This window comes from Chionomys nivalis, chromosome 3, assembly GCF_950005125.1.
Source record: "Chionomys nivalis chromosome 3, mChiNiv1.1, whole genome shotgun sequence".
Lineage (NCBI taxonomy): Eukaryota > Metazoa > Chordata > Mammalia > Rodentia > Cricetidae > Chionomys > Chionomys nivalis.
In genome coordinates this window covers 37199571-37211245 of record NC_080088.1, presented here as the reverse complement: position 1 = coordinate 37211245, position 11675 = coordinate 37199571, and the positions used below count along the sequence as shown (strand labels likewise).

Here is an 11675-nt window from a genome sequence, read left to right as displayed (position 1 = left end):
CCATTTTATTTCTTACAATCTTCAACTCTGTATCAATATAAAAACTCTCTCAATACTATCAAGAACACCCTAAAAGATAAAGCCAATTTGTTAGGCATTGCTCGCTAATCAGCAAGTAAAAACAGATGACTGTAACTGGTCTTACATAAGCTTTTGTTCTTTCACATTTCCAAGTTATGTAGCAAGAGTTCCAATAGGTCTTCCTAAAAACCTGGAGTCAGAGGGGGCAATGCTGAGAGATCAGAGAGGCAAAGGAGCCAAACAATAGTCACCTTATCTACTCAACTTCCCAGATGAAGAGACTGAGTTCCACCGCACTGGTGGCGCACGCCTTTAATCCCAGCACTGCAGAGGCAGGCGGATCTCTGTGAGTCTCAGCCTGGTCTACAAGAGCTAGTTCCAGGACAGGCCCCAAAAGCTACGGAGAAATCCTGTCTCGAAAAATCCAAAAAAAAAAAAAAAAAAAGAAGAAGAAGAAGAAGAAAGAAAGAAAGAAGAAAGAAAGAAAGAAAGAAAGAAAGAAAGAAAGAAAGAAAGAAAGAAAGAAAGAAAGAAAGAAAGAAAGAAGAGACTGAGTTCCTGTCTCCTCCCACCTTATCATTTCCTCTTTCTCTGCCCAGTCATGTCATTTCCCACCTGAGCATATCTCCAGATCTCTCTGGTTAGCTAGTGCATAGTTCTGCCCTCTGATCTTCAGACAAACTTTACTTGTACAGAAAGGCATCACCAGTAGGATCAACATAATAAAAATGGCAATCCTACCCAAAGCAATCTATAGATTCAGTGCAATCCCCATCAAAATCCCAACACAATTCTTCACAGACCTCAAAAGTAAAACAATCAACTTCATATGGGAAAAAGAATCAGGATAGCCAAAACCATCTGGACAATAAAGGAACTTCTGAAGGGATCACTATCCCTGTCATCAAATTCTATTACAGACCTACAGTAATGAAAAGAGCTTGGAATTAACATAAAAACAAAGACTTTGACCAATGGAATTCAATTGAAGACCAAGGTATTAATCCACACACCTTCAAACACCTGACTTTTGACAAAGAAGCTAAAATTATACAATGGAAAAAAGAAAGCATCTTCAACAAATGGTGCTGGCACAACATGTAGAAGAATGAAAATAGATCCATATCTATCCCCATAAACAAAACTCAAGTCCAAATGGATTAAATACCTAAATATAAATCCAACCACACTGAACCTGATAGAAGAGAAAGTAGGAAGTAGACTTCAATGCATGGGCATAGGAGACCACTTCCTAAATATAAACCCAGTAGCACAGTCTCTGAGAACAACAATAAATAAAATGCAAATCAAAACAAATCTGAGATACCATCTTACACCAGTCAGAATGACTAAGTTCAAAACATCAATGATAGCTTATACTGAAGAGGATGTAGAGTAAGGGGACACTCATCCACTGTTAGTGGGAATGCAAACTTATACAACCACTTTGGAAATCAATATGGTGGTTTCTCAGAAAATTAGGAATCAACCACCTCAGGATCCAGCAACACCACTCTTGGGCATATACCCAAAAGTTGCTCAATCATGCTACAAAGGCATTTATTTGTTCAAGTATTTTCATGGCAACATTACTTGTAATACCCAAGGAAACAACCTAGATGCCCCTCAATCGAAGATAAAGAAAATGTGGTATATTTACATATTATAGTATTGCTCAGCAGTAAAAAAAAAAAAAAAACAATGACACCTTGAAATTTGCATGAAAATGGATGGAACTATAAAACACCATCCTGAGTGAGGTAACCCAGACCCAAAAAGATAAATATGGTATGTTCTCACCCATAAGTGGATGCTAACTATAAACAAAGAATATTGAGCCTATTGTTCAAGATCCTAGAGAAGCTGAGTAACAAGGACAACCCTTGTTACTTAAATCTACCTAAAAAGTCAAAATAGAAAAGATCACCTGACAAAGATCTAGATCTTAGTAGTCTTAGATCTAGATCTTTGTAGTCTTAGATCTACCTAAAAAGTCAAAATAGAAAAGATCACCTGACAAAATTGGGAACATAGGGTTGCGGGGGGAGGAAGGGAAGGTGGAAGGGGAAGAGGAGAGGAAAAAAGAAGGGGTGAGAACTTGGGGGAATGGGATAGTCAATATGGAGGAAGGACAGAGATGGGGCCCCTGGCAGTGGCAACAGGATTTATCCCTACTTTAATAACGTGCATTATTTATCTCTTTTTTTTTGTACAAGAAACTATTTAAGACACAAAAATACTAACTCCCAGAGAGTTTCATGGAGAAATGGATCATGTGACCTCACTCTAAGAGGAAGTACAGGCATTTAAATGTTGCAAGTGGAATACAGTCATATTCTCCAGTAGCATAGCCACTCATTTACTGTCGTCATTTAAATAACCTCTGATTTATTCTCCTAATTAAATTCAGTACTCTATCCCTCACAAAATGCCAGAAAGGTAGGGCATGAACTTGGAAAGAAATGAAAAGAAAGGAGGGGATGATAAAAGGGATTTTGAACAAAGAACATTATGCCTAAAATTTGTGGAATTATAGTAGAAAAAAGAAAAGAAATGTTGATGTAACATAGAGGAAAAGGAATCATCATGACCATATTGAGAGTCTCTGAACTTGTTCAACAACCAGGGAAGCCATACACAGATTTCTCATATAGCTAAAAGAAACATCATGAGACCCAACCCTACTATCTCTGTGAATGTAACTCTATACTTTCTGATACAGATACCAGAAAACCCATGATCATTGCTGCTCTGTACACTAGCTGGGAAATAGTATCAATCAAGACAGTCAAAAATTATGCATGGAAAACTAGCATGTAATATATATACATATATATATATTTCAATAATTTAATTCAGTTCATCTGAATATGGAAATTAAAGGAAAATCGTTCAAACTAAAAATACTATAATAAGTGCTGTAACTCAGGTACACAAACTCTGCGTGTTACTCCTCACTAAAGATTTTATTTTTAAGAATTTTTTATTTGTGTGATTAAGGTTGAGAGAGTAACTTTACAAGACAGAAAACAACAGAGGAGTCACAGGATGTGGGGATATTGGGTGAAGTCTTGGTGAGGACAGTAAAACACAAACAATATGAAAATAGGAGATACCAGGAGTGGGAAGGTACAAATGGGGATGGGGAAGCGGGAATGGGGGAAAGTGAAGGTTGCAGGAAAGTAAACCAAAACTATGGGTGCATGAAAAAGCTACATAGAAACCTGCTGCTATGAGGTAAGTAGGTTAGAATATGGTATCCAGAGAGAAAGGAATGGGGGGAGAAATGGATGATGGGATAAATGAAATATATCGTGTGTGTGTGTGTGTGTGTATTCTAAGGTTAAAAAGAGTTCAAGAAAATAGCAATGTAAGGCAAATAGGTTTTACTGTAAAGTGAAGAAAAGTGCAAAACATTCAAATGTCTGATGTTGAGTATTTAGAGTAGAATATTCAGGGTTGCTATCAATATTGTTCTTATTAAGACTTCATCAAATACAGTGTGATGTGTGTAATTAATACTCAGTTATTATAAAAATATTCCTATTGTATACAGATTATGTAATCATATTTCAGGAAATCAGAGAGAAGCAATTAAAATGATTTGAAATAATAAATTTTAGTTGAGTAAATAAGGAAAACTACTACTTTGACAGCTAGCTAACAATATTAACAATATAGGTAATTAAAATAAAAGAAATTTGTTTCTTTTTAAATTGGGGCACTCTGATGTGTTGATCAGTTCTGATACCAGAATCCAGGGGTGTTTAAGGAAAATATCATTGTCAAGTTTAGGATAACTCTCCGTGAGTTAGCTGTGGAGATCCCAGATAATCCCAAAGCAATAGAAGTTGTTGCATATTTTCTTAGGTGTCTACCAAATTACATGGCAGTACTCTATTAAGGAAAGCACTACACACTTGATCCAGAACAGCGAGCCAACAGACTGGAACCAAGCTAGAAGCTCTCTGCTTGCTGAGTAGCCCTAGCCCTCAGAGTCCTAGAAGATGATACTGAGCCTACACAGGGAGAACACTCATTAACGGCCCTGATGCATGCCAGGCAATTTGTGCCCACAGATATCATGATAGCTAATTAGGGGCTAATCAATGACTTTCTGATTGGATCTTATACAGATTCCAAGGAAGGTCATGTACTATGAACATGACCAAAATGCCTGGCTAGGGAGAGTCACAAGTCCTCTGGGTTAAGAGTTACTACTTTTTATTGTGCTAAATGAACATGTGGTCAAATTGCATTCTAAATACTATATTATTAGCCATAGACTAGTACAGCTTTCAACCTTGACTAGAGAAGCTTCTTATTCTGGAGGAATAAGACTAATGATTAACGCAGAGATTCAAAACAGAGCTTTTGACTGTGAGAAGATGTAGGTGACAGGAAAAATGGAGGCAAAAGACAGAGGAGTGGAAATGGTATAAATATTGTATTCATAAATGAAGTTTCCAAAAAACACAGTTTAAAAAAAACCTGGTCAAAATGCTGAAAATAAACAATTCTAGAGTCCTCAGTCCTGAATCAGAGAACTACAACACCTGCTGTAAGGCCTACGGAACAAGATGGAAGGGAGGACAGAAGGAATGTAAAAGCCAGAGGCAGAAGAGGAGTTCTGTGAAATACTACCCCTGTATTCATCATGGCCATGGCAATCATGCACAGACAGCTGTGGGGAATGCCTGCATAAACTAAGACATAAGAGTAGGGAGGGGCACTATTTGGCAATAAGAAGACAATCAGAAGGTGTATGGAGGGAGGATGAGAGGGGACAGTGGGTGATGCAATAATATGCAACACATTCCCGTATAAAACAAAAAAATAATCAATAAATGAAAAATAGAAGTCAAATCCGTACACATGGAGATTTGTTTCAATAATATACAAACACATGTATTGGGAAAACATTTATTGCTCTTATGATAATAATTTGAGAATAATTTATGTTCTTTGTGAGTTCAAAAACAATTTATACTTTATCTTTCTTTAAAGACCACTGCTTTTATAATAACAACAACAATAATAATAATAACAGTAATGCAGGGATTTTAGTCTACATTTTATTGCTTACCTAACAATAGGTAAAGAATTATTATGTGCAAAGTACAGGGCCAAATATTATAATAAACTTTAAAAGAGAGAATCTGGCGAAAGGAAACACCTTGAAGTTTTCAGAAAAGGTCATCATTTTGTGAGTTTTCTCAAGGCATCTAAAACTTCTTTGTTTCTAAGACTGTAAATAAAGGGGTTCAGCAAAGGAATGATGATGGTATAGAACAATGAATACATTTTACCCTGAAAACTGTGTGTGTCAGATCCAGAGAGCACATATATGACAAAGAGGGTGCCATAGAACAAAGAGACTGACACCAGATGGGCACTGCAGGTGGAGAAGGCTTTGCGTCTGCCCTTCTCAGACTTTGTTTTCAGAATGGCACAAAGCACACGGACATAAGAAACTATAATGCTCATAAAAGTACTTGCTTGTATAAAAATTACAAATATGAAAATGACCAATGCATTAATGGATGGGTCAGTGCAAGAAATTGAATAGAGTGGCAAGATCTCACAATAGAAATGATCTATTATATTGGAACTACAAAAGGTTAACCTAAATAACATTCCTACATGAAGTAAGGCATGTAGAAGTCCAATTAGATATGACACACATATGAACTGAACACAGAGTCTTTTGGACATTACAACCACATAGTGCAGAGGGTTGCATATAGCTACATAGCGGTCGTAGGCCATCGCTACCAGGAGATAACATTCCGTGGTCGCACTTGAACAAAAAAAGTAAAATTGGGAGAAACACTCACCCAGGGATATCATGTCATTCTTATTTAAAAATTTCATAAGCATCTTAGGAGTCACAGAGGATGAAGAACAGGCATCAGCAAAGGCTAAATTTCCAAGAAAAATGTACATGGGAGTGTGAAGATGGGGATCCTTTAAGATGAGAAAGATTAAGCCAAGGTTGCCCAACATGGTGATGACATAGATGAAGAAGAACACCAGGAACAGGGGGACTTGCAGCTCTGGACGATCTGTTATTCCTCTGAGAACAAACTCAGTCAGCAGGGTACTGTTTCCTTCCATCACACCCACTCAGACAGCTCACTGAAAGGAGGGAGGAGAGTTTTTTTTTAAATGTGACTAAGACGAAGTAACAATAGGATCATATTGAGACCACACTTGTGCTTCAGGTACTCCACAATCAATAGATAGGAAGGTGTCATGTTTCTGCTTTTTAATCATGCTGGAAATAGAAAATACTTTCTGAACAGTTTTAATGTATAAACTTTCCATATCCATTTATCTGAAAAATAAATAATAAATCAATAAACACTAACTTATCTGTTCTCAAGCATACATGAATAAATTATAAATTGCATATATGTGTGAGAGAGACAAAGAGAGAAAAAGAGATTTTATGTAGAATTTAGAATGAAAAAATACATATTTTATACTAAAATATCATTTTTAATTGTTTGTTTTTGTTTATTGAGGGAGGGTTTATCTGTGTAGCCCAGGCTGTCTTGGTGCTAATATGCAGACTAGGCTAGCCTCAAACTCAGATCAACTTGCCTGTCTCCATAATGCTGGGATTAAAAGTGCATGCCATCAAGTGAGGTTTATAATAAAATGTGTTTAGGAGACACAAACTCATCCTTTTTATTTTCTCTCAACAAAATTATGGTAGAAAAAAAAGGCAGTAAGTTCTTTTCAATTTCATGATTGAGATTTTTCAAAGTGAAGGCAGAATAGAAAATATTACAAAAGAAACAAGAGTAGAAAGAAAAGCTAATATTTCAACAGTTGCATTCATTTTAAGTGCTGAAGTTTGAGATGCTTACAAAGAAAAACAGTGAGACTGAAAGAAATAGAAGGCATGGGGAAAGGCCTGAGTGGTTAAGATTACTAGCTGCTGTTCCGAAGGATCTTAGTTCAGTTCTGAGCACCTTCACGGTGACTCACAACCATATGTAAGTCCAGTTCCTTAGGGGCTAAAAATCTCCTCAGACCTCTGAGGGCAGAGGGCACACATGAAGTGCACATACATCCAGTAGAGAAAACATCCAAGAAGACACAAAAACAATAAGTTAAATTTATTTTTTAAAAAGAAAATCATAAGATCAAAATTCAAAAACAAATTATTATTAATAATTATATATATATAGAAGAAAAACAAGATCAACATGTATTCATGTGTTCAATAAGCTGGGCAATTAAGCTATATCCAGTAGAAGTCAAGCAGAAGGGAAAGGAAGACACCACCATCGCATCACATTTCTGTAATGACAAAATATACAAAATCCTGCACATAATGTGATGTGTTTGTGTATACACAGCACTGCATTGGTAAACTAAACAGGAACAGGTCAACTGTAAACAATAGGCATGAGTGCCTAAACAATAGACAGACATGGGTTGTTACTAGACTAGACAAATAGATTTGTACCAATATTTTTTTTCATTTTTTATCTCATCATTTTCTTATGAATGTAATTAAAGTCCTCCTCTTCATATCTGTGGTCTTCTGAAGGCAATTTTTCCAAGATCCATTGTTACAAACCAAAAGAAAGATGGAGAATTATTGGAATGCAGAATTAAAGAACAATCACGTCAATTAAGAATAATTTTAAAGAAGTAAAAACATGAGGACTTGATCATTACATAGAATGTTATTAGGGCCTTTGTTTCACTCAGAAACAGACACTGTCCCGGGCAGTGTTGCGTTCTCGCTCTTTACTGGGAAAAGAGAAAAGGAATTGTTTGTAGTCTTATTAAGCTTGTGAAGACATTAAAGAATCAAACATCTGAACTTCAAAAATTGTAAGATTATAATCTTATAATTGTTACCTGCCAAAAATTTACTAATGTAACTGATGTACCAGGGTGATGAACCTTTCCTTTTTTTATGCTTCCAGGAATACCATGTGAACCAAGAACCAGGTGAGGAAGCAGACAGATAACTGCCTCGATGTTACATACCTCTGAATGACTTGGATTACATTATATTTTTAAAATAAATTTTAATGTATTATATTGTCTTAATTAAGCATACAGAACTCAGATTTTCAGAACCAATAAGTCTCATTTTCACCTTTGACTTACTATTATTCATAAATATGTTTATAAAGTTTGGTTCAAGTTTCACCACAGTGTATGATGTTTTCTATGATGCAATAGTCCTCAGTAGTCAAAATATCTCAACTTCCCCATATTATTAATAAGAAGCATAACATAGAGGTTACCTACAAAGACTTCACAAAACCTCAGGATAGGGAACAAATATTTGGCCCATAAACAGGTACTTGTGAGTCCATAGTTCGGTTGAAACTGCTTTGTGTTCTATTTATTAGACAAATTCCCCTAAAAAGATATTTCCACATATAATGTTAAATAAGTTTGGAAAAAATTCATATTTGATACAGGCATCATTTAACTTTTTTAAAAGAAAGTAAAATAAAATATTCTCTCTTACCTATGGATGTAAGAAAAAAATCTTCATGAAAAATATTTTAAGTGAAGGAAGAAAGATATCAAAAATTGTTCTTTCTGTGTCAATTTTTTTTAAAAAGCCTAGTTTGGAGGAATGATATTTATCTCTCCCAATCTTCAATCCTGTTTGTGAGATGAACACTGAAACTCCCTAAATGCTGACAAATACTCCCAGTAGGATAAATCCAATCTGCTGGGCATTGTTCACTAATCAGCAGATCAAAACTAATAATGCTATTGTAACTGTCTTTATATACTCTACTTTTTTCAAAAAACTAAAGGCAAAGGTCAATTTTAAGTCAAATTAAATATTTAATACATCCACATTGTTTAAATGATATTTTTTAAAAATGTTATCTAACTTTATTTCTAAGCAACAACCATGTTGTCTGCATTGGAAAAATATTTCCTTTTTTTTCTTTTCATGTTGATGTGGGATTCTTTTCTATATATGAATTCCTTTCATTGGATGATGAATAAAGCTCTTTCAGCCAATGGTTTAACAGAGTAAAGCCAAGCAGGAAATCTGAAAAGAGATATAGAGTAGGTGGAGTCACAGAGAATCTATGTAGCTTCCAAAGGAGACAGATGCCAAAACCTTAATGGTATGCCACAGCCTAGTGTTGTTACATGAATTAATATTAATAGAAATGTGGTAATTTAAGATGTAAGAGCTACCTAGAAATATGCCTAAGACATGGGCCAAATTGTGCGTAATTAATTTAGTTTCTGTGTGTTTATTCAGGTCTGGATGGCCAGAAAACAAAATGCTGTCTCCATCTACAGAATGAGGCCCACCATCCAGAGCATGGATTCACATAAGACCTAAAAATAGAATTTAAGAAATAAGAGGGCTTCTAGACCCACAAAAATACAAGTCAATTGGAGCTTCTTGGTAGCCACAAGTTTTCAGATAGACTCTTTGCTGACAGCAAGCAGAGGTGTGGCTCCTTTAAGAGAAGGCTTCCTGACTCAGCCTTGGCAGCAAAACTTGCTTGAAAGAAATAGCTTTCTTGAGAAACCCTGTCTTGAAAAACCAAAAAAGAAAAAAGAGGGAAAAAAAAGTAAAGAAAAGAAATGGCTTCCTAATTTGTGCTGGTGGCAAGAATGGCACTGGCTCTTTTGGGAGGTCCAGCGTGAATGGGTTTTTGTGAGCAATGTGGTACAAGTTACTTGGTGTCAGCATGGGCCAACTGCTTTCCAGAGTTGGGGTGGTAAACATGGCTTCCATAGCTGGTGGTAAGTGGACCATGAAGGGTGGAACCAACAGACAAAGCACTCTGGTCCTACCCACGTTTACTTAACAGTTTAAAGCAGTGATCACGAAAGAATTAGAGATACACATTAAAGACAGATTTAGACAAAAATGAACCTTTAGGTGACTGATAATGTGTTTTAAAAAAAATACAAATAGGCTTGGGAGAGAGAGGAAAAAGAGTAAGGAGGCAAGATAATAAAATAAATACTAAAAAGTAATAGAGCCGGGCGGTGGTGGCACACGCCTTTAATCCCAGCACTCGGGAGGCAGAGGCAGGCAGATCTCTGTGAGTTCGAGGCCAGCCTGGTCTACAAGACAGGCTCCAAAGCTACAGAGAAACCCTGTCTCGAAAAACAAAACAAAAAAAAAGTAATAGAGTTAAAAATAAGCTTCCTAAAGATGGAAATACACAGAGTCTAGATTATGTATATTAGTGTTCTGTCTGAATTTCTTTACTGCAGAGAGATATTTTATTCTCTTGACTGATAAGTTAAACATATACATATTATATAATCAATATATTATATTGATTCCAAAAGTCGAGTCTAAGAATATGTTACTTTGGAAAGAAAGGTTCTGATTTTGTTTCCACAGAAGACGAGAACCTGTGGATTCCTTCTAAACTAATGTGGTTTGATGGAACAAGATCCTCCCCCAAAATGTCTCTGTAAACCCTAAAAATACTTCACCCAACAAGCAGCAGAAAGCAGTTTGGAAAAAAACAATGCCCAAATTCCCAAAATTATGAACTGTTTTCCTTGCCACATTATTTTTATTAAGAATTTATTATTTTTAAACTTCTAGAACTGAAAAATTATTATCAAACTAAGTTAATATTGCTCAGAATTTTGTTCCTAAATCTACAATGAGCAGATTTATAATATATATTTGGAAATATAACATTATAAAATTTAGACTAGCCAAAAGTAATTTGTATGTTTGTGTGTGTATGTATATGTGTGTGATTTGCTGGATATTTTTACTTCCTCATCACAAAATATCTATACTTTCTCATTTTAATCACTTTTCATGATATTCTTGCTTCTGTTCTTTATTTTTTCATATCTTATACTTATCAAATGCATGACTTGCATATATTTGTCCCATCATATAGGTTATAATCTCATTCAGTTATTTTTGGTTATTTTATGCAAAATTTTTATAGTCTAATTTAACTTTTCGTGCTTATAATTTTGGGCTTAATATTCAACAAATATTGTCCAGGCAAATGTAAGAAGTGTTTTTGTTTCTTGGGAGTAATAGAGTTTTGATATGCCTTTATTTAAGCAAATAGCTTATTTTGAATTGATGTTTACATATATTAGAATATCAGTTAACTTTAATTTTCTGAATAAGAATATGCATTTTTGAACACTATGAATTGAAGACTATCAGTTTTCAAGGTTTTGCTATTTGTTTATTTCTGTATTCTGCTCAATATGTCTAACTTTAGACCACTATCTTGATATTGGTAACTACTTGATTATGAATAGTCAACCAGTCAGGGGGTTTTAATCGATTGAAATAATATATAATTTTAATCCTACTTAAGATAGAATAATTAGGAAATATTTTGAGTAGAAAACTATATTAATCTGAAAGGTAATCTTATAAAAAACTTGCATAAATTTCAAAAATAACAAAGGAGAAACATGCAACATATCTTAAAGTTAGCAATGACAATTGAAATTATGCTTCATATCACTCTAAAATGTTAAAGATACAAAAAATACTAGGTTTCTGCATTCAGCCATAGGAGAGGCAGAGTTACAAAGTTAATACCATAGAATTTAAAGCACACCAGCTTAAGGTCTTTGCCTCGAAAACACTAATCAAGTAAATTCTCCAAGTCTTGGTATCCTCACTTTTAAAA

General features: G+C 35.0%; 1 protein-coding gene across 1 annotated transcript; it reads right to left on the bottom strand.

The window, feature by feature from the left end:
- Positions 1-5220: 5220 nt before the first annotated feature.
- On the bottom strand, positions 5221-6141 carry LOC130871799 (olfactory receptor 5AC1-like). The gene has a single exon (XM_057765407.1). It carries the CDS (start codon positions 6136-6138, stop codon positions 5221-5223), a length of 918 nt encoding a protein of 305 aa, XP_057621390.1. The 5' UTR covers positions 6139-6141.
- Positions 6142-11675: the final 5534 nt, after the last annotated feature.

Coding starts and splice junctions, on each gene's coding strand:
- LOC130871799 (XM_057765407.1), bottom strand. CDS start 6,138: ATGGAAGGAAACAGTACCCTGCTGACTGAGTTTGTTCTCAGAGGAATA.